The 27845-nt window shown below is 54.4% G+C and overlaps 1 protein-coding gene and 2 long non-coding RNA genes across 9 annotated transcripts in view; all 3 read right to left on the reverse strand.

Annotated features, from left to right (window-relative positions):
- The window catches only part of LOC308071373, a 35440-nt gene extending 16264 nt beyond the window's left edge, over positions 1-19176 (reverse strand). Inside the window, exons 1-34 of one of the 2 annotated variants that reach the window (XR_013931145.1) lie at positions 19077-19176; positions 18218-18382; positions 17527-17674; positions 16911-16981; positions 16582-16608; positions 16337-16456; positions 16131-16258; positions 15814-15963; positions 14579-15290; positions 13713-13877; positions 13017-13165; positions 12396-12466; positions 12065-12091; positions 11820-11939; positions 11614-11709; positions 11297-11446; positions 10062-10773; positions 9196-9360; positions 8500-8648; positions 7879-7949; positions 7548-7574; positions 7303-7422; positions 7097-7192; positions 6780-6929; positions 5545-6256; positions 4679-4843; positions 3983-4131; positions 3362-3432; positions 3031-3057; positions 2786-2905; positions 2580-2675; positions 2263-2412; positions 1028-1739; positions 162-326 (exon numbers count right to left, since the gene is read on the reverse strand). This is a non-coding gene — a long non-coding RNA (uncharacterized lncRNA). Of the gene's footprint in view, positions 1-161; positions 327-1027; positions 1740-2262; positions 2413-2579; positions 2676-2785; positions 2906-3030; positions 3058-3361; positions 3433-3982; positions 4132-4678; positions 4844-5544; positions 6257-6779; positions 6930-7096; positions 7193-7302; positions 7423-7547; positions 7575-7878; positions 7950-8499; positions 8649-9195; positions 9361-10061; positions 10774-11296; positions 11447-11613; positions 11710-11819; positions 11940-12064; positions 12092-12395; positions 12467-13016; positions 13166-13712; positions 13878-13981; positions 14519-14578; positions 15291-15813; positions 15964-16130; positions 16259-16336; positions 16457-16581; positions 16609-16910; positions 16982-17526; positions 17675-18217; positions 18383-19076 lie in introns of those variants that run through there. The other variant, XR_013931146.1, reaches the window with a different exon arrangement.
- Positions 19177-20111: 935 nt separating this feature from the next.
- On the reverse strand, positions 20112-22298 carry LOC308071374. Of its 6 annotated transcripts, XR_013931150.1 has the most exons (5): positions 22020-22298; positions 21402-21471; positions 20827-21098; positions 20621-20716; positions 20115-20453 (listed from the first exon to the last, which is right to left on the reverse strand). It is a non-coding gene; the product is annotated as an uncharacterized lncRNA (long non-coding RNA). The 6 variants fall into 6 exon arrangements; XR_013931147.1 differs by having other exon boundaries at positions 20112-20453; positions 20827-21471; XR_013931148.1 differs by having other exon boundaries at positions 20112-20453; positions 20621-20748; positions 20827-21471.
- Positions 22299-24751: 2453 nt separating this feature from the next.
- Positions 24752-25968, reverse strand: LOC308071786 (casein kinase I-like; the record flags this gene model as incomplete). The annotated part of the gene is made up of 4 exons (XM_080407718.1): positions 25906-25968; positions 25570-25596; positions 25115-25210; positions 24752-24948 (listed from the first exon to the last, which is right to left on the reverse strand). Exons 1-4 carry the CDS (start codon positions 25955-25957, stop codon positions 24752-24754), a joined length of 372 nt encoding a protein of 123 aa, XP_080263844.1. The 5' UTR covers positions 25958-25968.
- Positions 25969-27845: the final 1877 nt, after the last annotated feature.

Below are 27845 nucleotides of genomic sequence, written 5' to 3' on the forward strand. Positions count from 1 at the left end.
CTGTACCGCCACCGCTCCCTAAGCAGCGGCTCGGCGCACGCCGACAGCGGTGACGGAGGACGAGCTTAAGGCAAAAAGCCAAAAGCAAACCCCTCAAAGCCCAGAACCGTTCTCAGGAACGCAGGAGTCAAGCCTAAAAGCGGTTGAAAGCTGCCTCCTACCTCTTCCCCCTCCGAGACCGGCACGTTTCCTCGCGATCCCTTTTCGCAAACAAAAGACGGACGCCTGCGGTATCAGCTTGGTCCCGAAGCACCACGACGCGCTTGCTGGCTACACGCTCTCTTCTGACAAGGCTGACAGCTTCTCCGCACGCGACAGCCGAGGCCCTGTGAAACACGAGGAAGGCAAACACCGGTAACGTCTCGCAGGGGTCAGGAGGAAGTCAGGATGCACTGCATTCGGAGCCCGACGCGTTACCCAAAGGAATTACCCCAGCAGAACAAGAGGCAGGAACGATCGGTAGACAGGCAGACCACATGCACGGCAGCGATACCCCCGTCAGACTTGCAGGGCGCTTCCAGTCCCAGCCCGCTGCCGCGGCTCAGGCCGGCGGCTGGGGGAAAGACAAAGCCCCGCGCAGAGCTGCGGCGGCTGCCCGGGCAGCCCAGAGGCGGCGGGGGGGGGGCGGCAGGTCGCCGCGGGCCGACCCCTCCCCTCTCCCGGGCCCCGCCAGGCCGCCACAAGCGGCGAGCACCGGGGCCGCCCCGCCGCCGCTCCTCGCCTCCTCGCTGAGGTAGCGGCGCAGCCCCGAGAGACAAAAAAAAAAAACAAAAAAAACAAAAAAAAACCAGCCCAAAATAGGCAGCACCGTGAGGAGCCCGCTGACCACCGTCGCTGCCGGGGAGACGAGAACGGCCGGCAGCCCCGCCGGTCCCGGGCCGGGCCGGGCCGGGCCGCCCGCCGCCGGCACCAGGCGCTCCCCGCCGCGGCCGAGCGCCGGCCCGCCGCATCCCCCGCCCCCCCCCCCCCCCCCCCCCCTTCGGCCGCTGCCCGCCGGCCCCCGCCCGCCCTCAGGCCGAGCGCTCACCCAGCGCGCCGCCGCACGTCCCGGCCCGAAAGTCTTCCAGGCTGCCGGCGAAGGCTCCGCACCGCCACGGGCGCGGCGGCGCGCCGCGCGGGCTGGAAATGAACCCCACTTCCGGGGCCGTCTGCGTAACCCGTACGTGCGAGGCCGAAGCCCCGCCCCTAGGGGGCAAGCCGTTTCCGCGCACGCGCAAAAGCGGAATTGCGTCATACGCATGCGACGCCGCCGGAGACCACGCCCCCTTCGGCTTCAAGCCGGCACTGCGCATGCGCTGCCCTCAGTTTTGCCAGTACCTCTTCTGCGCATGCGCGAAAACGGAATTGCGTCATACGCATGCGACGCCGCCGGAGACCACGCCCCCTTTGGCTTCAAGCCGGCACTGCGCATGCGCTGCCCTTAGTTTTGCCAGTACCTCTTCTGCGCATGCGCAGAAGCGGAATGGCGTCATCACCACGCGACTACTCCCCCCAGACCACGCCCCCTTTGGCTTCAAGCCCCGTCTGCGCATGCGCTGCCCTTACTCTGCAGGGCGGCCACGCTGCTGCCGCCTGGCGAAAAAATTTCGGTACTGCAGCCAGTCTACCTAACAGACTGCACCCTTTATTAGACGAATGGAAGCGAGAAGGGAACTCTGCCCACGGCCCCTTAGCAAGTCGCCCGGCTTCACATCTCGCTGGATCAACTTCTTCCAGGGAACATATTCAATTCCACCAGTCTAGAGAAAAAGAGAAAAAAAAAAAAAAAAAGAAAAAACAAAAGAATCACTCGAGAGACCAGGCATACACTTTTTTTTTTTTTTTTCCCCTTATAAAAACACCAGCAACATTGTCTTCACGATAAAAGAGGCAATGAAACCTTTTCTTGTCAAATGTAAGGGCACTAAAGAGAAGGTAATTCGACAGACAAGACATAAACCTCTCCAGCTCTTTCCCCACGTCTATTTGGCATTCGTTTCCAAAAACTTTCTCGGGTGAACGTCTTTTGTCTTTGAGCAGTGCGACAGGCGGTTTGCAAACGGCACAAGTCTCTGCTTTTGAAAAATCAACTCAGACTCTGTAATCACTTTAGATGGGGCACTTTGTGTTTCAGAGAAACAAAACCAACGCTGAGTCTTCCCTTGAACGACACAGGCCTGTTCACCTTTAAATCAGAGAAACAACGGACGTGGTTCTGATCTCTCAAGGAATCTTTACTTTCCAACAGACTGCACCGTCAGGATCAACAAAGCAGTTTCCTACCGTTTCGCCAGCGAGCCAGAGGACTGTCTCGAGACTAAGTTTCCTTGAACAAACACCGAAGAGATCTTCAAGACTCGGTCCAAATGGCTCCGTCAACCTTGAAATCGTAGTCCCCTTCAGCTCCACACCGCTTCAGTCTGGGAACGCCCGCTAGAAAAAAAAGGAACAGTTTATTCAGTGTAACGATTCGATTGGTATACAAGCCTTCAAGGCTCCCAAGACCAAGCCTAAGAGGGTCAGGACCGTGCATGTTTGTACTCGCAGTGAAGCTCAACACCTTAGGCAACCCTCAGCCGAGACAACGGTGAAAAACTCACCGGCGCCGAACGTTTCCTCGTCTGTAAGCTGCCCATCCTTAGCATGCAGGACTCCACATTCAAAATTCACAGGTCCCGGAGAAAGAAAACCAAAAACTACAGGACAAACAGACAATCAAACAAAAGACCTCAAATAAGGTTTCCTCTAAGGACTGTTAGATACATCTTTTGTACACGACCTACGCACGGCAACATACGCTTCGTACCAGCTCCGTTACATGCTCAAGTAGCAGACGCCTCAGACTCTGCTTTCCATCACAGATTACGATTTTTTGATGACGTTACTAAAGCTGGTCGTCTATTAGTACGATAGGTTATGCCAGTGCCTGAAATGATTTTCGATCTCAGACGCTGCACAGAAACGCCGCAGTTTTTCACTGCAATAAGCAATTGATACCTCAGTCGGTACACGTCACCGAGTGAGTGCTAGGAGTGAAAAGTTTACATTTACCTCTCGCTCTTCGACAGCCAATGAATCCTGTAAACAAAACAACATCTTTAGCACACCGGTACCGAAGACACAGCGCAAAACCCCCCGTTAATGTGCTCCTGTATTTGTTTTAATTTCAAAGTAGCCACTTCAACTGATAAAGACAGCCGATTCTCTACCTGTAACTCTACTCCTCCTTATTATCCTGCTACAGAAAGAAACAAACCGCTAGCATTTCTACGTAACGACTTATTTTTCCAGAAAAGAATAAAAAGCCACAACCGACCAACCAAAAAAAAAAACCAAACAGAAACAAAACAAACAAAAAAACCAAACCCCCAAAACAACTCACCTCCTACCTTCTGTGTCCCAGGATGAAAAGTTTCCTTCGGGTTCTTCCCAAATTTGTCATGACCCACAGGACTGAAATGCAAACGAAATACTGCTTTAGAGGAGAGCGAGCACACACCTCGACATTAAACCATGAACTGGCTGTAGTCGGAATCGATTGCGAGAAGAATCGTTCAAAGAGCCTCGCTGACGTGGAATTTTTTGCGGAAGAGCCATTTATTTCCCACACGACTAACCGCTGAGACTTCTTAAACTTCTTTCTGATTTTAAAAACAGAAACAACTAGGACCCTGCACGGAGATCACTTTTAAGCGTACCGTATTTACTTAGGAAGCACAGAACTTTATTCCCTCGTCCTTCGCTTCGGCTTTCTACGTAACTGTCGTGAGCGTTTTAGGAAGACTCGGTAACCTATCCTATTTCATAAGCTTCTCTTCCATCCCTTTGAAAACAACTCCAGGCACGTCAAATGAAAAACGAGCTGCTCGGCGTCAGGCTCGTACCCCAAAGATCCACAAGCAAGACCAGCTGCCTCGCTCAACGGAAAGCCCTCACGTACAGCATTTCTTCCCAACTCGTGTTTCAGCGCGACTGTCATTTTCGCCCCTTTTTTTTCCCCTACCGTGAATTTCTGGAGCTGCGCAGCACGCCACGGAGTGCCAAATGCAGTCTGTCTGAGGCACACCGAGCTGACACGGAGGTCACATCCGATGCGCCTCTCCATCATCGCTTACGCTAGGCCACCACGCCGACAGGATCTCCTGTAGTTCCCTTCGAAAGCAATTAAAAGGCTGAGTTTAATTTAATTGACAAAAAAGCAGGTTTGTCGTGCAGCTGAAATTCGTTGACATAGTCGGTACCGAAACTCACGCTGGCTGTGAACGGGGTGAAATGGCAAAGGACCATCAGCCAGGCCCGAGGGAAGGCTCAAAGGCTGTACAAGCTAAAGAACAGCCAGGGAAGGGATTTTAGTCCGAGCCCAGGCGGGCAAAAGGAGATGACGTTAGTCCTGCTGCCTGCAGGCGTGTGGGAAAATCACCCTGGGGTGGGGGGGGAACTCGAGAAAATTGCGTCCTAACGGAAGCAGGGTATTACGGAGAGCTTTTTTTAGGGTAGGATACAGCTACAGCCTCGAGGACGGTCGGCACGCACACAGCCTGTACCGCCACCGCTCCCTAAGCAGCGGCTCGGCGCACGCCGACAGCGGTGACGGAGGACGAGCTTAAGGCAAAAAGCCAAAAGCAAACCCCTCAAAGCCCAGAACCGTTCTCAGGAACGCAGGAGTCAAGCCTAAAAGCGGTTGAAAGCTGCCTCCTACCTCTTCCCCCTCCGAGACCGGCACGTTTCCTCGCGATCCCTTTTCGCAAACAAAAGACGGACGCCTGCGGTATCAGCTTGGTCCCGAAGCACCACGACGCGCTTGCTGGCTACACGCTCTCTTCTGACAAGGCTGACAGCTTCTCCGCACGCGACAGCCGAGGCCCTGTGAAACACGAGGAAGGCAAACACCGGTAACGTCTCGCAGGGGTCAGGAGGAAGTCAGGATGCACTGCATTCGGAGCCCGACGCGTTACCCAAAGGAATTACCCCAGCAGAACAAGAGGCAGGAACGATCGGTAGACAGGCAGACCACATGCACGGCAGCGATACCCCCGTCAGACTTGCAGGGCGCTTCCAGTCCCAGCCCGCTGCCGCGGCTCAGGCCGGCGGCTGGGGGAAAGACAAAGCCCCGCGCAGAGCTGCGGCGGCTGCCCGGGCAGCCCAGAGGCGGCGGGGGGGGGGCGGCAGGTCGCCGCGGGCCGACCCCTCCCCTCTCCCGGGCCCCGCCAGGCCGCCACAAGCGGCGAGCACCGGGGCCGCCCCGCCGCCGCTCCTCGCCTCCTCGCTGAGGTAGCGGCGCAGCCCCGAGAGACAAAAAAAAAAAACAAAAAAAACAAAAAAAAACCAGCCCAAAATAGGCAGCACCGTGAGGAGCCCGCTGACCACCGTCGCTGCCGGGGAGACGAGAACGGCCGGCAGCCCCGCCGGTCCCGGGCCGGGCCGGGCCGGGCCGCCCGCCGCCGGCACCAGGCGCTCCCCGCCGCGGCCGAGCGCCGGCCCGCCGCATCCCCCGCCCCCCCCCCCCCCCCCCCCCCTTCGGCCGCTGCCCGCCGGCCCCCGCCCGCCCTCAGGCCGAGCGCTCACCCAGCGCGCCGCCGCACGTCCCGGCCCGAAAGTCTTCCAGGCTGCCGGCGAAGGCTCCGCACCGCCACGGGCGCGGCGGCGCGCCGCGCGGGCTGGAAATGAACCCCACTTCCGGGGCCGTCTGCGTAACCCGTACGTGCGAGGCCGAAGCCCCGCCCCTAGGGGGCAAGCCGTTTCCGCGCACGCGCAAAAGCGGAATTGCGTCATACGCATGCGACGCCGCCGGAGACCACGCCCCCTTTGGCTTCAAGCCGGCACTGCGCATGCGCTGCCCTCAGTTTTGCCAGTACCTCTTCTGCGCATGCGCGAAAACGGAATTGCGTCATACGCATGCGACGCCGCCGGAGACCACGCCCCCTTTGGCTTCAAGCCGGCACTGCGCATGCGCTGCCCTTAGTTTTGCCAGTACCTCTTCTGCGCATGCGCAGAAGCGGAATGGCGTCATCACCACGCGACTACTCCCCCCAGACCACGCCCCCTTTGGCTTCAAGCCCCGTCTGCGCATGCGCTGCCCTTACTCTGCAGGGCGGCCACGCTGCTGCCGCCTGGCGAAAAAATTTCGGTACTGCAGCCAGTCTACCTAACAGACTGCACCCTTTATTAGACGAATGGAAGCGAGAAGGGAACTCTGCCCACGGCCCCTTAGCAAGTCGCCCGGCTTCACATCTCGCTGGATCAACTTCTTCCAGGGAACATATTCAATTCCACCAGTCTAGAGAAAAAGAGAAAAAAAAAAAAAAAAAGAAAAAACAAAAGAATCACTCGAGAGACCAGGCATACACTTTTTTTTTTTTTTTTCCCCTTATAAAAACACCAGCAACATTGTCTTCACGATAAAAGAGGCAATGAAACCTTTTCTTGTCAAATGTAAGGGCACTAAAGAGAAGGTAATTCGACAGACAAGACATAAACCTCTCCAGCTCTTTCCCCACGTCTATTTGGCATTCGTTTCCAAAAACTTTCTCGGGTGAACGTCTTTTGTCTTTGAGCAGTGCGACAGGCGGTTTGCAAACGGCACAAGTCTCTGCTTTTGAAAAATCAACTCAGACTCTGTAATCACTTTAGATGGGGCACTTTGTGTTTCAGAGAAACAAAACCAACGCTGAGTCTTCCCTTGAACGACACAGGCCTGTTCACCTTTAAATCAGAGAAACAACGGACGTGGTTCTGATCTCTCAAGGAATCTTTACTTTCCAACAGACTGCACCGTCAGGATCAACAAAGCAGTTTCCTACCGTTTCGCCAGCGAGCCAGAGGACTGTCTCGAGACTAAGTTTCCTTGAACAAACACCGAAGAGATCTTCAAGACTCGGTCCAAATGGCTCCGTCAACCTTGAAATCGTAGTCCCCTTCAGCTCCACACCGCTTCAGTCTGGGAACGCCCGCTAGAAAAAAAAGGAACAGTTTATTCAGTGTAACGATTCGATTGGTATACAAGCCTTCAAGGCTCCCAAGACCAAGCCTAAGAGGGTCAGGACCGTGCATGTTTGTACTCGCAGTGAAGCTCAACACCTTAGGCAACCCTCAGCCGAGACAACGGTGAAAAACTCACCGGCGCCGAACGTTTCCTCGTCTGTAAGCTGCCCATCCTTAGCATGCAGGACTCCACATTCAAAATTCACAGGTCCCGGAGAAAGAAAACCAAAAACTACAGGACAAACAGACAATCAAACAAAAGACCTCAAATAAGGTTTCCTCTAAGGACTGTTAGATACATCTTTTGTACACGACCTACGCACGGCAACATACGCTTCGTACCAGCTCCGTTACATGCTCAAGTAGCAGACGCCTCAGACTCTGCTTTCCATCACAGATTACGATTTTTTGATGACGTTACTAAAGCTGGTCGTCTATTAGTACGATAGGTTATGCCAGTGCCTGAAATGATTTTCGATCTCAGACGCTGCACAGAAACGCCGCAGTTTTTCACTGCAATAAGCAATTGATACCTCAGTCGGTACACGTCACCGAGTGAGTGCTAGGAGTGAAAAGTTTACATTTACCTCTCGCTCTTCGACAGCCAATGAATCCTGTAAACAAAACAACATCTTTAGCACACCGGTACCGAAGACACAGCGCAAAACCCCCCGTTAATGTGCTCCTGTATTTGTTTTAATTTCAAAGTAGCCACTTCAACTGATAAAGACAGCCGATTCTCTACCTGTAACTCTACTCCTCCTTATTATCCTGCTACAGAAAGAAACAAACCGCTAGCATTTCTACGTAACGACTTATTTTTCCAGAAAAGAATAAAAAGCCACAACCGACCAACCAAAAAAAAAAACCAAACAGAAACAAAACAAACAAAAAAACCAAACCCCCAAAACAACTCACCTCCTACCTTCTGTGTCCCAGGATGAAAAGTTTCCTTCGGGTTCTTCCCAAATTTGTCATGACCCACAGGACTGAAATGCAAACGAAATACTGCTTTAGAGGAGAGCGAGCACACACCTCGACATTAAACCATGAACTGGCTGTAGTCGGAATCGATTGCGAGAAGAATCGTTCAAAGAGCCTCGCTGACGTGGAATTTTTTGCGGAAGAGCCATTTATTTCCCACACGACTAACCGCTGAGACTTCTTAAACTTCTTTCTGATTTTAAAAACAGAAACAACTAGGACCCTGCACGGAGATCACTTTTAAGCGTACCGTATTTACTTAGGAAGCACAGAACTTTATTCCCTCGTCCTTCGCTTCGGCTTTCTACGTAACTGTCGTGAGCGTTTTAGGAAGACTCGGTAACCTATCCTATTTCATAAGCTTCTCTTCCATCCCTTTGAAAACAACTCCAGGCACGTCAAATGAAAAACGAGCTGCTCGGCGTCAGGCTCGTACCCCAAAGATCCACAAGCAAGACCAGCTGCCTCGCTCAACGGAAAGCCCTCACGTACAGCATTTCTTCCCAACTCGTGTTTCAGCGCGACTGTCATTTTCGCCCCTTTTTTTTCCCCTACCGTGAATTTCTGGAGCTGCGCAGCACGCCACGGAGTGCCAAATGCAGTCTGTCTGAGGCACACCGAGCTGACACGGAGGTCACATCCGATGCGCCTCTCCATCATCGCTTACGCTAGGCCACCACGCCGACAGGATCTCCTGTAGTTCCCTTCGAAAGCAATTAAAAGGCTGAGTTTAATTTAATTGACAAAAAAGCAGGTTTGTCGTGCAGCTGAAATTCGTTGACATAGTCGGTACCGAAACTCACGCTGGCTGTGAACGGGGTGAAATGGCAAAGGACCATCAGCCAGGCCCGAGGGAAGGCTCAAAGGCTGTACAAGCTAAAGAACAGCCAGGGAAGGGATTTTAGTCCGAGCCCAGGCGGGCAAAAGGAGATGACGTTAGTCCTGCTGCCTGCAGGCGTGTGGGAAAATCACCCTGGGGTGGGGGGGGAACTCGAGAAAATTGCGTCCTAACGGAAGCAGGGTATTACGGAGAGCTTTTTTTAGGGTAGGATACAGCTACAGCCTCGAGGACGGTCGGCACGCACACAGCCTGTACCGCCACCGCTCCCTAAGCAGCGGCTCGGCGCACGCCGACAGCGGTGACGGAGGACGAGCTTAAGGCAAAAAGCCAAAAGCAAACCCCTCAAAGCCCAGAACCGTTCTCAGGAACGCAGGAGTCAAGCCTAAAAGCGGTTGAAAGCTGCCTCCTACCTCTTCCCCCTCCGAGACCGGCACGTTTCCTCGCGATCCCTTTTCGCAAACAAAAGACGGACGCCTGCGGTATCAGCTTGGTCCCGAAGCACCACGACGCGCTTGCTGGCTACACGCTCTCTTCTGACAAGGCTGACAGCTTCTCCGCACGCGACAGCCGAGGCCCTGTGAAACACGAGGAAGGCAAACACCGGTAACGTCTCGCAGGGGTCAGGAGGAAGTCAGGATGCACTGCATTCGGAGCCCGACGCGTTACCCAAAGGAATTACCCCAGCAGAACAAGAGGCAGGAACGATCGGTAGACAGGCAGACCACATGCACGGCAGCGATACCCCCGTCAGACTTGCAGGGCGCTTCCAGTCCCAGCCCGCTGCCGCGGCTCAGGCCGGCGGCTGGGGGAAAGACAAAGCCCCGCGCAGAGCTGCGGCGGCTGCCCGGGCAGCCCAGAGGCGGCGGGGGGGGGGCGGCAGGTCGCCGCGGGCCGACCCCTCCCCTCTCCCGGGCCCCGCCAGGCCGCCACAAGCGGCGAGCACCGGGGCCGCCCCGCCGCCGCTCCTCGCCTCCTCGCTGAGGTAGCGGCGCAGCCCCGAGAGACAAAAAAAAAAAACAAAAAAAACAAAAAAAAACCAGCCCAAAATAGGCAGCACCGTGAGGAGCCCGCTGACCACCGTCGCTGCCGGGGAGACGAGAACGGCCGGCAGCCCCGCCGGTCCCGGGCCGGGCCGGGCCGGGCCGCCCGCCGCCGGCACCAGGCGCTCCCCGCCGCGGCCGAGCGCCGGCCCGCCGCATCCCCCGCCCCCCCCCCCCCCCCCCCCCCTTCGGCCGCTGCCCGCCGGCCCCCGCCCGCCCTCAGGCCGAGCGCTCACCCAGCGCGCCGCCGCACGTCCCGGCCCGAAAGTCTTCCAGGCTGCCGGCGAAGGCTCCGCACCGCCACGGGCGCGGCGGCGCGCCGCGCGGGCTGGAAATGAACCCCACTTCCGGGGCCGTCTGCGTAACCCGTACGTGCGAGGCCGAAGCCCCGCCCCTAGGGGGCAAGCCGTTTCCGCGCACGCGCAAAAGCGGAATTGCGTCATACGCATGCGACGCCGCCGGAGACCACGCCCCCTTTGGCTTCAAGCCGGCACTGCGCATGCGCTGCCCTCAGTTTTGCCAGTACCTCTTCTGCGCATGCGCGAAAACGGAATTGCGTCATACGCATGCGACGCCGCCGGAGACCACGCCCCCTTTGGCTTCAAGCCGGCACTGCGCATGCGCTGCCCTTAGTTTTGCCAGTACCTCTTCTGCGCATGCGCAGAAGCGGAATGGCGTCATCACCACGCGACTACTCCCCCCAGACCACGCCCCCTTTGGCTTCAAGCCCCGTCTGCGCATGCGCTGCCCTTACTCTGCAGGGCGGCCACGCTGCTGCCGCCTGGCGAAAAAATTTCGGTACTGCAGCCAGTCTACCTAACAGACTGCACCCTTTATTAGACGAATGGAAGCGAGAAGGGAACTCTGCCCACGGCCCCTTAGCAAGTCGCCCGGCTTCACATCTCGCTGGATCAACTTCTTCCAGGGAACATATTCAATTCCACCAGTCTAGAGAAAAAGAGAAAAAAAAAAAAAAAAAGAAAAAACAAAAGAATCACTCGAGAGACCAGGCATACACTTTTTTTTTTTTTTTTCCCCTTATAAAAACACCAGCAACATTGTCTTCACGATAAAAGAGGCAATGAAACCTTTTCTTGTCAAATGTAAGGGCACTAAAGAGAAGGTAATTCGACAGACAAGACATAAACCTCTCCAGCTCTTTCCCCACGTCTATTTGGCATTCGTTTCCAAAAACTTTCTCGGGTGAACGTCTTTTGTCTTTGAGCAGTGCGACAGGCGGTTTGCAAACGGCACAAGTCTCTGCTTTTGAAAAATCAACTCAGACTCTGTAATCACTTTAGATGGGGCACTTTGTGTTTCAGAGAAACAAAACCAACGCTGAGTCTTCCCTTGAACGACACAGGCCTGTTCACCTTTAAATCAGAGAAACAACGGACGTGGTTCTGATCTCTCAAGGAATCTTTACTTTCCAACAGACTGCACCGTCAGGATCAACAAAGCAGTTTCCTACCGTTTCGCCAGCGAGCCAGAGGACTGTCTCGAGACTAAGTTTCCTTGAACAAACACCGAAGAGATCTTCAAGACTCGGTCCAAATGGCTCCGTCAACCTTGAAATCGTAGTCCCCTTCAGCTCCACACCGCTTCAGTCTGGGAACGCCCGCTAGAAAAAAAAGGAACAGTTTATTCAGTGTAACGATTCGATTGGTATACAAGCCTTCAAGGCTCCCAAGACCAAGCCTAAGAGGGTCAGGACCGTGCATGTTTGTACTCGCAGTGAAGCTCAACACCTTAGGCAACCCTCAGCCGAGACAACGGTGAAAAACTCACCGGCGCCGAACGTTTCCTCGTCTGTAAGCTGCCCATCCTTAGCATGCAGGACTCCACATTCAAAATTCACAGGTCCCGGAGAAAGAAAACCAAAAACTACAGGACAAACAGACAATCAAACAAAAGACCTCAAATAAGGTTTCCTCTAAGGACTGTTAGATACATCTTTTGTACACGACCTACGCACGGCAACATACGCTTCGTACCAGCTCCGTTACATGCTCAAGTAGCAGACGCCTCAGACTCTGCTTTCCATCACAGATTACGATTTTTTGATGACGTTACTAAAGCTGGTCGTCTATTAGTACGATAGGTTATGCCAGTGCCTGAAATGATTTTCGATCTCAGACGCTGCACAGAAACGCCGCAGTTTTTCACTGCAATAAGCAATTGATACCTCAGTCGGTACACGTCACCGAGTGAGTGCTAGGAGTGAAAAGTTTACATTTACCTCTCGCTCTTCGACAGCCAATGAATCCTGTAAACAAAACAACATCTTTAGCACACCGGTACCGAAGACACAGCGCAAAACCCCCCGTTAATGTGCTCCTGTATTTGTTTTAATTTCAAAGTAGCCACTTCAACTGATAAAGACAGCCGATTCTCTACCTGTAACTCTACTCCTCCTTATTATCCTGCTACAGAAAGAAACAAACCGCTAGCATTTCTACGTAACGACTTATTTTTCCAGAAAAGAATAAAAAGCCACAACCGACCAACCAAAAAAAAAAACCAAACAGAAACAAAACAAACAAAAAAACCAAACCCCCAAAACAACTCACCTCCTACCTTCTGTGTCCCAGGATGAAAAGTTTCCTTCGGGTTCTTCCCAAATTTGTCATGACCCACAGGACTGAAATGCAAACGAAATACTGCTTTAGAGGAGAGCGAGCACACACCTCGACATTAAACCATGAACTGGCTGTAGTCGGAATCGATTGCGAGAAGAATCGTTCAAAGAGCCTCGCTGACGTGGAATTTTTTGCGGAAGAGCCATTTATTTCCCACACGACTAACCGCTGAGACTTCTTAAACTTCTTTCTGATTTTAAAAACAGAAACAACTAGGACCCTGCACGGAGATCACTTTTAAGCGTACCGTATTTACTTAGGAAGCACAGAACTTTATTCCCTCGTCCTTCGCTTCGGCTTTCTACGTAACTGTCGTGAGCGTTTTAGGAAGACTCGGTAACCTATCCTATTTCATAAGCTTCTCTTCCATCCCTTTGAAAACAACTCCAGGCACGTCAAATGAAAAACGAGCTGCTCGGCGTCAGGCTCGTACCCCAAAGATCCACAAGCAAGACCAGCTGCCTCGCTCAACGGAAAGCCCTCACGTACAGCATTTCTTCCCAACTCGTGTTTCAGCGCGACTGTCATTTTCGCCCCTTTTTTTTCCCCTACCGTGAATTTCTGGAGCTGCGCAGCACGCCACGGAGTGCCAAATGCAGTCTGTCTGAGGCACACCGAGCTGACACGGAGGTCACATCCGATGCGCCTCTCCATCATCGCTTACGCTAGGCCACCACGCCGACAGGATCTCCTGTAGTTCCCTTCGAAAGCAATTAAAAGGCTGAGTTTAATTTAATTGACAAAAAAGCAGGTTTGTCGTGCAGCTGAAATTCGTTGACATAGTCGGTACCGAAACTCACGCTGGCTGTGAACGGGGTGAAATGGCAAAGGACCATCAGCCAGGCCCGAGGGAAGGCTCAAAGGCTGTACAAGCTAAAGAACAGCCAGGGAAGGGATTTTAGTCCGAGCCCAGGCGGGCAAAAGGAGATGACGTTAGTCCTGCTGCCTGCAGGCGTGTGGGAAAATCACCCTGGGGTGGGGGGGGAACTCGAGAAAATTGCGTCCTAACGGAAGCAGGGTATTACGGAGAGCTTTTTTTAGGGTAGGATACAGCTACAGCCTCGAGGACGGTCGGCACGCACACAGCCTGTACCGCCACCGCTCCCTAAGCAGCGGCTCGGCGCACGCCGACAGCGGTGACGGAGGACGAGCTTAAGGCAAAAAGCCAAAAGCAAACCCCTCAAAGCCCAGAACCGTTCTCAGGAACGCAGGAGTCAAGCCTAAAAGCGGTTGAAAGCTGCCTCCTACCTCTTCCCCCTCCGAGACCGGCACGTTTCCTCGCGATCCCTTTTCGCAAACAAAAGACGGACGCCTGCGGTATCAGCTTGGTCCCGAAGCACCACGACGCGCTTGCTGGCTACACGCTCTCTTCTGACAAGGCTGACAGCTTCTCCGCACGCGACAGCCGAGGCCCTGTGAAACACGAGGAAGGCAAACACCGGTAACGTCTCGCAGGGGTCAGGAGGAAGTCAGGATGCACTGCATTCGGAGCCCGACGCGTTACCCAAAGGAATTACCCCAGCAGAACAAGAGGCAGGAACGATCGGTAGACAGGCAGACCACATGCACGGCAGCGATACCCCCGTCAGACTTGCAGGGCGCTTCCAGTCCCAGCCCGCTGCCGCGGCTCAGGCCGGCGGCTGGGGGAAAGACAAAGCCCCGCGCAGAGCTGCGGCGGCTGCCCGGGCAGCCCAGAGGCGGCGGGGGGGGGGCGGCAGGTCGCCGCGGGCCGACCCCTCCCCTCTCCCGGGCCCCGCCAGGCCGCCACAAGCGGCGAGCACCGGGGCCGCCCCGCCGCCGCTCCTCGCCTCCTCGCTGAGGTAGCGGCGCAGCCCCGAGAGACAAAAAAAAAAAACAAAAAAAACAAAAAAAAACCAGCCCAAAATAGGCAGCACCGTGAGGAGCCCGCTGACCACCGTCGCTGCCGGGGAGACGAGAACGGCCGGCAGCCCCGCCGGTCCCGGGCCGGGCCGGGCCGGGCCGCCCGCCGCCGGCACCAGGCGCTCCCCGCCGCGGCCGAGCGCCGGCCCGCCGCATCCCCCGCCCCCCCCCCCCCCCCCCCCCCTTCGGCCGCTGCCCGCCGGCCCCCGCCCGCCCTCAGGCCGAGCGCTCACCCAGCGCGCCGCCGCACGTCCCGGCCCGAAAGTCTTCCAGGCTGCCGGCGAAGGCTCCGCACCGCCACGGGCGCGGCGGCGCGCCGCGCGGGCTGGAAATGAACCCCACTTCCGGGGCCGTCTGCGTAACCCGTACGTGCGAGGCCGAAGCCCCGCCCCTAGGGGGCAAGCCGTTTCCGCGCACGCGCAAAAGCGGAATTGCGTCATACGCATGCGACGCCGCCGGAGACCACGCCCCCTTTGGCTTCAAGCCGGCACTGCGCATGCGCTGCCCTCAGTTTTGCCAGTACCTCTTCTGCGCATGCGCGAAAACGGAATTGCGTCATACGCATGCGACGCCGCCGGAGACCACGCCCCCTTTGGCTTCAAGCCGGCACTGCGCATGCGCTGCCCTTAGTTTTGCCAGTACCTCTTCTGCGCATGCGCAGAAGCGGAATGGCGTCATCACCACGCGACTACTCCCCCCAGACCACGCCCCCTTTGGCTTCAAGCCCCGTCTGCGCATGCGCTGCCCTTACTCTGCAGGGCGGCCACGCTGCTGCCGCCTGGCGAAAAAATTTCGGTACTGCAGCCAGTCTACCTAACAGACTGCACCCTTTATTAGACGAATGGAAGCGAGAAGGGAACTCTGCCCACGGCCCCTTAGCAAGTCGCCCGGCTTCACATCTCGCTGGATCAACTTCTTCCAGGGAACATATTCAATTCCACCAGTCTAGAGAAAAAGAGAAAAAAAAAAAAAAAAAGAAAAAACAAAAGAATCACTCGAGAGACCAGGCATACACTTTTTTTTTTTTTTTTCCCCTTATAAAAACACCAGCAACATTGTCTTCACGATAAAAGAGGCAATGAAACCTTTTCTTGTCAAATGTAAGGGCACTAAAGAGAAGGTAATTCGACAGACAAGACATAAACCTCTCCAGCTCTTTCCCCACGTCTATTTGGCATTCGTTTCCAAAAACTTTCTCGGGTGAACGTCTTTTGTCTTTGAGCAGTGCGACAGGCGGTTTGCAAACGGCACAAGTCTCTGCTTTTGAAAAATCAACTCAGACTCTGTAATCACTTTAGATGGGGCACTTTGTGTTTCAGAGAAACAAAACCAACGCTGAGTCTTCCCTTGAACGACACAGGCCTGTTCACCTTTAAATCAGAGAAACAACGGACGTGGTTCTGATCTCTCAAGGAATCTTTACTTTCCAACAGACTGCACCGTCAGGATCAACAAAGCAGTTTCCTACCGTTTCGCCAGCGAGCCAGAGGACTGTCTCGAGACTAAGTTTCCTTGAACAAACACCGAAGAGATCTTCAAGACTCGGTCCAAATGGCTCCGTCAACCTTGAAATCGTAGTCCCCTTCAGCTCCACACCGCTTCAGTCTGGGAACGCCCGCTAGAAAAAAAAGGAACAGTTTATTCAGTGTAACGATTCGATTGGTATACAAGCCTTCAAGGCTCCCAAGACCAAGCCTAAGAGGGTCAGGACCGTGCATGTTTGTACTCGCAGTGAAGCTCAACACCTTAGGCAACCCTCAGCCGAGACAACGGTGAAAAACTCACCGGCGCCGAACGTTTCCTCGTCTGTAAGCTGCCCATCCTTAGCATGCAGGACTCCACATTCAAAATTCACAGGTCCCGGAGAAAGAAAACCAAAAACTACAGGACAAACAGACAATCAAACAAAAGACCTCAAATAAGGTTTCCTCTAAGGACTGTTAGATACATCTTTTGTACACGACCTACGCACGGCAACATACGCTTCGTACCAGCTCCGTTACATGCTCAAGTAGCAGACGCCTCAGACTCTGCTTTCCATCACAGATTACGATTTTTTGATGACGTTACTAAAGCTGGTCGTCTATTAGTACGATAGGTTATGCCAGTGCCTGAAATGATTTTCGATCTCAGACGCTGCACAGAAACGCCGCAGTTTTTCACTGCAATAAGCAATTGATACCTCAGTCGGTACACGTCACCGAGTGAGTGCTAGGAGTGAAAAGTTTACATTTACCTCTCGCTCTTCGACAGCCAATGAATCCTGTAAACAAAACAACATCTTTAGCACACCGGTACCGAAGACACAGCGCAAAACCCCCCGTTAATGTGCTCCTGTATTTGTTTTAATTCAAAGTAGCCACTTCAACTGATAAAGACAGCCGATTCTCTACCTGTAACTCTACTCCTCCTTATTATCCTGCTACAGAAAGAAACAAACCGCTAGCATTTCTACGTAACGACTTATTTTTCCAGAAAAGAATAAAAAGCCACAACCGACCAACCAAAAAAAAAAACCAAACAGAAACAAAACAAACAAAAAAACCAAACCCCAAAACAACTCACCTCCTACCTTCTGTGTCCCAGGATGAAAAGTTTCCTTCGGGTTCTTCCCAAATTTGTCATGACCCCAAGGACTGAAATGCAACGAAATACTGCTTTAGAGGAGAGCGAGCACACACCTCGACATTAACCATGAACTGGCTGTAGTCGGAATCGATTGCGAGAAGAATCGTTCAAAGAGCCTCGCTGACGTGGAATTTTTTGCGAAGAGCCATTTATTTCCCACACGACTAACCGCTGAGACTTCTTAAACTTCTTTCTGATTTAAAAACAGAAACAACTAGGACCCTGCACGGAGATCACTTTTAAGCGTACCGTATTTACTTAGGAAGCACAGAACTTTATTCCCTCGTCCTTCGCTTCGGCTTTCTACGTAACTGTCGTGAGCGTTTTAGGAAGACTCGGTAACCTATCCTATTTCATAGCTTCTCTTCCATCCCTTTGAAAACAACTCCAGGCACGTCAAATGAAAAACGAGCTGCTCGGCGTCAGGCTCGTACCCCAAAGATCCACAAGCAAGACCAGCTGCCTCGCTCAACGGAAAGCCCTCACGTACAGCATTTCTTCCCAACTCGTGTTTCAGCGCGACTGTCATTTTCGCCCCTTTTTTTTCCCCTACCGTGAATTTCTGGAGCTGCGCAGCACGCCACGGAGTGCCAAATGCAGTCTGTCTGAGGCACACCGAGCTGACACGGAGGTCACATCCGATGCGCCTCTCCATCATCGCTTACGCTAGGCACCACGCCGACAGGATCTCCTGTAGTTCCCTTCGAAAGCAATTAAAAGGCTGAGTTTAATTTAATTGACAAAAAAGCAGGTTTGTCGTGCAGCTGAATTCGTTGACATAGTCGGTACCGAAACTCACGCTGGCTGTGAACGGGGTGAAATGGCAAAGGACCATCAGCCAGGCCCGAGGAAGGCTCAAAGGCTGTACAAGCTAAAGAACAGCCAGGGAAGGGATTTTAGTCCGAGCCCAGGCGGGCAAAAGGAGATGACGTTAGTCCTGCTGCCTGCAGGCGTGTGGGAAAATCACCCTGGGGTGGGGGGGAACTCGAGAAAATGCGTCCTAACGGAAGCAGGGTATTACGGAGAGCTTTTTTAGGGTAGGATACAGCTACAGCCTCGAGGACGGTCGGCACGCACACAGCCTGTACCGCCACCGCTCCCTAAGCAGCGGCTCGGCGCACGCCGACAGCGGTGACGGAGGACGAGCTTAAGGCAAAAGCCAAAAGCAAACCCCTCAAAGCCCAGAACCGTTCTCAGGAACGCAGGAGTCAAGCCTAAAAGCGGTTGAAAGCTGCCTCCCCTACTTCTTCCCCCTCCGAGACCGGCACGTTTCCTCGCGATCCCTTTTCGCAAACAAAAGACGGACGCCTGCGGTATCAGCTTGGTCCCGAAGCACCACGACGCGCTTGCTGGCTACACGCTCTCTTCTGACAAGGCTGACAGCTTCTCCGCACGCGACAGCCGAGGCCCTGTGAAACACGAGGAAGGCAAACACCGGTAACGTCTCGCAGGGGTCAGGAGGAAGTCAGGATGCACTGCATTCGGAGCCCGACGCGTTACCCAAAGGAATTACCCAGCAGAACAAGAGCAGGAACGATCGGTAGACAGGCAGACCACATGCACGGCAGCGATACCCCCGTCAGACTTGCAGGGCGCTTCCAGTCCAGCCCGCTGCCGCGGCTCAGGCCGGCGGCTGGGGGAAAGACAAAGCCCCGCGCAGAGCTGCGGCGGCTGCCGGGCAGCCCAGAGGCGGCGGGGGGGGGGGCGGCAGGTCGCCGCGGGCCGACCCCTCCCCTCTCCCGGGCCCCGCCAGGCCGCCACAAGCGGCGAGCACCGGGGCCGCCCCGCCGCCGCTCCTCGCCTCCTCGCTGAGGTAGCGGCGCAGCCCCGAGAGACAAAAAAAAAAAACAAAAAAAACAAAAAAAACCAGCCCAAAATAGGCAGCACCGTGAGGAGCCCGCTGACCACCGTCGCTGCCGGGGAGACGAGAACGGCCGGCAGCCCCGCCGGTCCCGGCCGGGCCGGGCCGGGCCGCCCGCGCCGGCACCAGGCGCTCCCCGCCGCGGCCGAGCGCCGGCCCGCCGCATCCCCCGCCCCCCCCCCCCCCCCCCCCCCTTCGGCCGCTGCCCGCCGGCCCCCGCCGCCCTCAGGCCGAGCGCTCACCCAGCGCGCCGCCGCACGTCCCGGCCCGAAAGTCTTCAGGCTGCCGGCGAAGGCTCCGCACCGCCACGGGCGCGGCGGCGCGCCGCGCGGGCTGGAAATGAACCCCACTTCCGGGGCCGTCTGCGTACCCGTACGTGCGAGGCCGAAGCCCCGCCCCTAGGGGGCAAGCCGTTTCCGCGCACGCGCAAAAGCGGAATTGCGTCATACGCATGCGACGCGCCGGAGACCACGCCCCCTTTGGCTTCAAGCCGGCACTGCGCATGCGCTGCCCTCAGTTTTGCCAGTACCTCTTCTGCGCATGCGCGAAAACGGAATTGCGTCATACGCATGCGACGCCGCCGGAGACCACGCCCCCTTTGGCTTCAAGCCGGCACTGCGCATGCGCTGCCTTAGTTTTGCCAGTACCTCTTCTGCGCATGCGCAGAAGCGGAATGGCGTCATCACCACGCGACTACTCCCCCCAGACCACGCCCCCTTTGGCTTCAAGCCCGTCTGCGCATGCGCTGCCCTTACTCTGCAGGGCGGCCACGCTGCTGCCGCCTGGCGAAAAAATTTCGGTACTGCAGCCAGTCTACCTAACAGACTGCACCCTTTATTAGACGAATGGAAGCGAGAAGGGAACTCTGCCCACGCCCCTTAGCAAGTCGCCCGGCTTCACATCTCGCTGGATCAACTTCTTCCAGGGAACATATTCAATTCCACCAGTCTAGAGAAAAGAGAAAAAAAAAAAAAAAAAAGAAAAACAAAAGAATCACTCGAGAGACCAGGCATACACTTTTTTTTTTTTTTTCCCCTTATAAAAACACCAGCAACATTGTCTTCACGATAAAAGAGGCAATGAAACCTTTTCTTGTCAAATGTAAGGGCACTAAAGAGAAGGTAATTCGACAGACAAGACATAAACCTCTCCAGCTCTTTCCCCACGTCTATTTGGCATTCGTTTCCAAAAACTTTCTCGGGTGAACGCTTTTGTCTTTGAGCAGTGCGACAGAGCGGTTTGCAAACGGCACAAGTCTCTGCTTTTGAAAAATCAACTCAGACTCTGTAATCACTTTAGATGGGGCACTTTGTGTTTCAGAGAAACAAAACCAACGCTGAGTCTTCCCTTGAACGACACAGGCCTGTTCACCTTTAAATCAGAGAAACAACGGACGTGGTTCTGATCTCTCAAGGAATCTTTACTTTCCAACAGACTGCACCGTCAGGATCAACAAAGCAGTTTCCTACCGTTTCGCCAGCGAGCCAGAGGACTGTCTCGAGACTAAGTTTCCTTGAACAAACACCGAAGAGATCTTCAAGACTCGGTCCAAATGGCTCCGTCAACCTTGAAATCGTAGTCCCCTTCAGCTCACACACGCTTCAGTCTGGGAACGCCCGCTAGAAAAAAAAGGAAACAGTTTATTCAGTGTAACGATTCGATTGGTATACAAGCCTTCAAGGCTCCAAGACCAAGCCTAAGAGGGTCAGGACCGTGCATGTTATGTACTCGCAGTGAAGCTCAACACCTTAGGCAACCCTCAGCCGAGACAACGTGAAAAACTCACCGGCGCCGAACGTTTCCTCGTCTGTAAGCTGCCCATCCTTAGCATGCAGGACTCCACATTCAAAATTCACAGGTCCCGGAGAAAGAAAACCAAAAACTACAGGACAAACAGACAATCAAACAAAAGACCTCAAATAAGGTTTCCTCTAAGGACTGTTAGATACATCTTTTGTACACGACCTACGCACGGCAACATACGCTTCGTACCAGCTCCGTTACATGCTCAAGTAGCAGACGCCTCAGACTCTGCTTTCCATCACAGATTACGATTTTTTGATGACGTTACTAAAGCTGGTCGTCTATTAGTACGATAGGTTATGCCAGTGCCTGAAATGATTTTCGATCTCAGACGCTGCACAGAAACGCCGCAGTTTTTCACTGCAATAAGCAATTGATACCTCAGTCGGTACACGTCACCGAGTGAGTGCTAGGAGTGAAAAGTTTACATTTACCTCTCGCTCTTCGACAGCCAATGAATCCTGTAAACAAAACAACATCTTTAGCACACCGGTACCGAAGACACAGCGCAAAACCCCCCGTTAATGTGCTCCTGTATTTGTTTTAATTTCAAAGTAGCCACTTCAACTGATAAAGCAGCCGATTCTCTACCTGTAACTCTACTCCTCCTTATTATCCTGCTACAGAAAGAAACAAACCGCTAGCATTTCTACGTAACGACTTATTTTTCCAGAAAAGAATAAAAAGCCACAACCGACCAACCAAAAAAAAAAACCAAACAGAAACCAAAACAAACAAAAAAACCAAACCCCCAAACAACTCACCTCCTACCTTCTGTGTCCCAGGATGAAAAGTTTCCTTCGGGTTCTTCCAAATTTGTCATGACCCACAGGACTGAAATGCAAACGAAATACTGCTTTAGAGGAGAGCGAGCACACACCTCGACATTAAACCATGAACTGGCTGTAGTCGGAATCGATGCGAGAAGAATCGTTCAAAGAGCCTCGCTGACGTGGAATTTTTTGCGGAAGAGCCATTTATTTCCCACACGACTAACCGCTGAGACTTCTTAAACTTCTTTCTGATTTTAAAAACAGAAACAACTAGGACCCTGCACGGGAGATCACTTTTAAGCGTACCGTATTTACTTAGGAAGCACAGAACTTTATTCCCTCGTCCTTCGCTTCGGCTTTCTACGTAACTGTCGTGAGCGTTTTAGGAAGACTCGGTAACCTATCCTATTTCATAAGCTTCTCTTCCATCCTTGAAAACAACTCCAGGCACGTCAAATGAAAAACGAGCTGCTCGGCGTCAGGCTCGTACCCCAAAGATCCACAAGCAAGACCAGCTGCCTCGCTCAACGGAAAGCCCTCACGTACAGCATTTCTTCCCAACTCGTGTTTCAGCGCGACTGTCATTTTCGCCCCTTTTTTTTCCCCTACCGTGAATTTCTGGAGCTGCGCAGCACGCCACGGAGTGCCAAATGCAGTCTGTCTGAGGCACACCGAGCTGACACGGAGGTCACATCCGATGCGCCTCTCCATCATCGCTTACGCTAGGCCACCACGCCGACAGAGATCTCCTGTAGTTCCCTTCGAAAGCAATTAAAAGGCTGAGTTTAATTTAATTGACAAAAAAGCAGGTTTGTCGTGCAGCTGAAATTCGTTGACATAGTCGGTACCGAAACTCACGCTGGCTGTGAACGGGGTGAAATGGCAAAGGACCATCAGCCAGGCCCGAGGGAAGGCTCAAAGGCTGTACAAGCTAAAGAACAGCCAGGGAAGGATTTTAGTCCGAGCCCAGGCGGGCAAAAGGAGATGACGTTAGTCCTGCTGCCTGCAGGCGTGTGGGAAATCACCCTGGGGTGGGGGGGAACTCGAGAAAATTGCGTCCTAACGGAAGCAGGGTATTACGGAGAGCTTTTTTTAGGGTAGGATACAGCTACAGCCTCGAGGACGGTCGGCACGCACACAGCCTGTACCGCCACCGCTCCCTAAGCAGCGGCTCGGCGCACGCCGACAGCGTGACGGAGGACGAGCTTAAGGCAAAAAGCCAAAGCAAACCCCTCAAAGCCCAGAACCGTTCTCAGGAACGCAGGAGTCAAGCCTAAAAGCGGTTGAAAGCTGCCTCCTACCTCTTCCCCCTCCGAGACCGGCACGTTTCCTCGCGATCCCTTTCGCAAACAAAAGACGGACGCCTGCGGTATCAGCTTGGTCCCGAAGCACCACGACGCGCTTGCTGGCTACACGCTCTCTCTCTGACAAGGCTGACAGCTTCTCCGCACAGCGACAGCCGAGGCCCTGTGAAACACGAGGAAGGCAAACACCGGTAACGTCTCGCAGGGGTCAGGAGGAAGTCAGGATGCACTGCATTCGGAGCCCGACGCGTTACCCAAAGGAATTACCCCAGCAGAACAAGAGGCAGGAACGATCGGTAGACAGGCAGACCACATGCACGGCAGCGATACCCCCGTCAGACTTGCAGGGCGCTTCCAGTCCCAGCCCGCTGCCGCGGCTCAGGCCGGCGGCTGGGGAAAGACAAAGCCCCGCGCAGAGCTGCGGCGGCTGCCCGGGCAGCCCAGAGCGGCGGGGGGGGGGGCGGCAGGTCGCCGCGGGCCGACCCCTCCCCTCTCCCGGGCCCCGCCAGGCCGCCACAAGCGGCGAGCACCGGGGCCGCCCGCCGCCGCTCCTCCTCTCCTCGCTGAGGTAGCGGCGCAGCCCGAGAGACAAAAAAAAAAAACAAAAAAAACAAAAAAAAAACCAGCCCAAAATAGGCAGCACCGTGAGGAGCCCGCTGACCACCGTCGCTGCCGGGGAGACGAGAACGGCCGGCAGCCCGCCGGTCCCGGGCCGGGCCGGGCCGGGCCGCCCGCCGCCGGCACCAGGCGCTCCCCGCCGCGGCCGAGCGCCGGCCCGCCGCATCCCCCGGCCCCCCCCCCCCCCCCCCCCTTCGGCCGCTGCCCGCCGGCCCCCGCCCGCCCTCAGGCGAGCGCTCACCCAGCGCGCCGCCGCACGTCCCGGCCCGAAAGTCTTCCAGGCTGCCGGCGAAGGCTCCGCACCGCCACGGGCGCGGCGGCGCGCCGCGCGGGCTGGAAATGAACCCCACTTCCGGGGCCGTCTGCGTAACCCGTACGTGCGAGGCCGAAGCCCCGCCCCTAGGGGGCAAGCCGTTTCCGCGCACGCGCAAAAGCGGAATTGCGTCATACGCATGCGACGCCGCCGGGAGACCACGCCCCCTTTGGCTTCAAGCCGGCACTGCGCATGCGCTGCCCTCAGTTTTGCCAGTACCTCTTCTGCGCATGCGCGAAAACGGAATTGCGTCCATACGCATGCGACGCCGCCGGAGACCACGCCCCCTTTGGCTTCAAGCGCACTGCGCATGCGCTGCCCTTAGTTTGCCAGTACCTCTTCTGCGCATGCGCAGAAGCGGAATGGCGTCATCACCACGCGACTACTCCCCCAGACCACGCCCCCTTTGGCTTCAAGCCCCGTCTGCGCATGCGCTGCCCTTACTCTGCAGGGCGGCCACGCTGCTGCCGCCTGGCGAAAAATTTCGGTACTGCAGCCAGTCTACCTAACAGACTGCACCCTTTATTAGACGAATGGAAGCGAGAAGGGACTCTGCCCACGGCCCCTTAGCAAGTCGCCCGGCTTCACATCTCGCTGGATCAACTTCTCCAGGGAACATATTCAATTCCACCAGTCTAGAGAAAAGAGAAAAAAAAAAAAAAAAAAGAAAAAACAAAAGAATCACTCGAGAGACCAGGCATACACTTTTTTTTTTTTTTTTCCCCTTATAAAAACACCAGCAACATTGTCTTCACGATAAAAGAGGCAATGAAACCTTTTCTTGTCAAATGTAAGGGCACTAAAGAGAAGGTAATTCGACAGACAAGACATAACCTCTCCAGCTCTTTCCCCACGTCTATTTGGCATTCGTTTCCAAAACTTTCTCGGGTGAACGTCTTTTGTCTTTGAGCGTGCGACCAGGCGGTTTGCAAACGGCACAAGTCTCTGCTTTTGAAAAATCAACTCAGACTCTGTAATCACTTTAGATGGGGCACTTTGTGTTTCAGAGAAAAAAACCAACGCTGAGTCTTCCCTTGAACGACACAGGCCTGTTCACCTTTAAATCAGAGAAACAACGGACGTGGTTCTGATCTCTCAAGGAATCTTTACTTTCCAACAGACTGCACCGTCAGGATCAACAAAGCAGTTCCTACCGTTTCGCCAGCGAGCCAGAGGACTGTCTCGAGACTAAGTTTCCTTGAACAAACACCGAAGAGATCTTCAAGACTCGTCCAAATGGCTCCGTCAACCTTGAAATCGTAGTCCCCTTCAGCTCCACACCGCTTCAGTCTGGGAACGCCCGCTAGAAAAAAAAGGAAACAGTTTATTCAGTGTAACGATTCGATTGGTATACAAGCCTTCAAGGCTCCAGACCAAGCCTAAGAGGGTCAGGACCGTGCATGTTTGTACTCGCAGTGAAGCTCAACACCTTAGGCAAACCTCAGCCGAGACAACGGTGAAAAACTCACCGGCGCCGAACGTTTCCTCGTCTGTAAGCTGCCCATCCTTAGCATGCAGGACTCCACATTCAAAATTCACAGGTCCCGGAGAAAGAAAACCAAAAACTACAGGACAAACAGACAATCAAACAAAAGACCTCAAATAAGGTTTCCTCTAAGGACTGTTAGATACATCTTTTGTACACGACCTACGCACGGCAACATACGCTTCGTACCAGCTCCGTTACATGCTCAAGTAGCAGACGCCTCAGACTCTGCTTTCCATCACAGATTACGATTTTTTGATGACGTTACCTAAAGCTGGTCGTCTATTAGTACGATAGGTTATGCCAGTGCCTGAAATGATTTTCGATCTCAGACGCTGCAACAGAAACGCCGCAGTTTTTCACTGCAATAAGCAATTGATACCTCAGTCGGTACAAGCGTCACCGAGTGAGTGCTAGGAGTGAAAAGTTTACATTTACCTCTCGCTCTTCGACAGCCAATGAATCCTGTAAACAAAACAACATCTTTAGCACACCGGTACCAGAAGACACAGCGCAAAACCCCCCGTTAATGTGCTCCTGTATTTGTTTTAATTTCAAAGTAGCCACTTCAACTGATAAAGACAGCCGATTCTCTACCTGTAACTCTACTCCTCCTTATTATCCTGCTACAGAAAGAAACAAACCGCTAGCATTTCTACGTAACGACTTATTTTTCCAGAAAAGAATAAAAGCCACAACCGACCAACCAAAAAAAAAAACCAAACAAACAAAACAAACAAAAAAACCAAACCCCCAAAACAACTCACCTCCTACCTTCTGTGTCCCAGGATGAAAGTTTCCTTCGGGTTCTTCCCAAATTTGTCATGACCCACAGGGACTGAAATGCAAACGAAATACTGCTTTAGAGGAGAGCGAGCACACACCTCGACATTAAACCATGAACTGGCTGTAGTCGGAATCGATTGCGAGAAGAATCGTTCAAAGAGCCTCGCCTGACGTGGAATTTTTTGCGGAAGAGCCATTTATTTCCCACAAGACTAACCGCTGAGACTTCTTAAACTTCTTTCTGATTTTAAAAACAGAAACAACTAGGACCCTGCACGGAGATCACTTTTAAGCGTACCGTATTTACTTAGGAAGCACAGAACTTTATTCCCTCGTCCTTCGCTTCGGCTTTCTACGTAACTGTCGTGAGCGTTTTAGGAAGACTCGGTAACCTATCCTATTCATAAGCTTCTCTTCCATCCCTTTGAAAACAACTCCAGGCACTTCAATGAAAAACGAGCTGCTCGGCGTCAGGCTCGTACCCCAAAGATCCACAAGCAAGACCAGCTGCCTCGCCAACGGAAAGCCCTCACGTACAAGCATTTCTTCCCAACTCGTGTTTCAGCGCGACTGTCATTTTCGCCCCTTTTTTTTCCCCTACCGTGAATTTCTGGAGCTGCGCAGCACGCCACGGAGTGCCAAATGCAGTCTGTCTGAGGCACACCGAGCTGACACGGAGGTCACATCCGATGCGCCTCTCCATCATCGCTTACGCTAGGCCACCACGCCGACAGGATCTCCTGTAGTTCCCTTCGAAAGCAATTAAAAGGCTGAGTTTATTTAATTGACAAAAAAGCAGGTTTGTCGTGCAGCTGAAATTCGTTGACATAGTCGGTACCGAAACTCACGCTGGCTGTGAACGGGGTGAAATGCAAAGGACCATCAGCCAGGCCCGAGGGAAGGGCTCAAAGGCTGTACAAGCTAAAGAACAGCCAGGGAAGGGATTTTAGTCCGAGCCCAGGCGGGCAAAAGGAGATGACGTTAGTCCTGCTGCCTGCAGGCGTGTGGGAAAATCACCCTGGGGTGGGGGGGGAACTCGAGAAAATTGCGTCCTAACGGAAGCAGGGTATTACGGAGAGCTTTTTTTAGGGTAGGATACAGCTACAGCCTCGAGGACGGTCGGCACGCACACAGGCCTGTACCGCCACCGCCTCCCTAAGCAGCGGCTCGGCGCACGCCGACAGCGGTGACGGAGGACGAGCTTAAGGCAAAAAGCCAAAAGCAAACCCCTCAACAGCCCAGAACCGTTCTCAGGAACGCAGGAGTCAAGCCTAAAAGCGGTTGAAAGCTGCCTCCTACCTCTTCCCCTCCGAGACCGGCACGTTTCCTCGCGATCCCTTTTCGCAAACAAAAGACGGACGCCTGCGGTATCAGCTTGGTCCCGAAGCACCACGACGCGCTTGCTGGCTACACGCTCTCTTCTGACAAGGCTGACAGCTTCTCGCACGCGACAGCCGAGGCCCTGTGAAACACGAGGAAGGCAAACACCGGTAACGTCTCGCAGGGGTCAGGAGGAAGTCAGGATGCACTGCATTCGGAGCCCGACGCGTTACCCAAAGGAATTACCCCAGCAGAACAAGAGGCAGGAACGATCGGTAGACAGGCAGACCAATGCACGGCAGCGATACCCCCGTCAGACTTGCAGGGCGCTTCCAGTCCCAGCCCGCTGCCGCGGCTCAGGCCGGCGGCTGGGGGAAGACAAAGCCCCGCGCAGAGCTGCGGCGGCTGCCCGGGCAGCCCAGAGGCGGCGGGGGGGGGGCGGCAGGTCGCCGCGGGCCGACCCCTCCCCTCTCCCGGGCCCCGCCAGGCCGCCACAAGCGGCGAGCACCGGGGCCGCCCCGCCGCCGCTCCTCGCCTCCTCGCTGAGGTAGCGGCGCAGCCCCGAGAGACAAAAAAAAAAAACAAAAAAAACAAAAAAAAACCAGCCC

This window comes from Falco punctatus, assembly GCF_963210335.1.
Source record: "Falco punctatus genome assembly, chromosome: 11".
Classification (NCBI taxonomy): Eukaryota; Metazoa; Chordata; class Aves; order Falconiformes; family Falconidae; genus Falco; species Falco punctatus.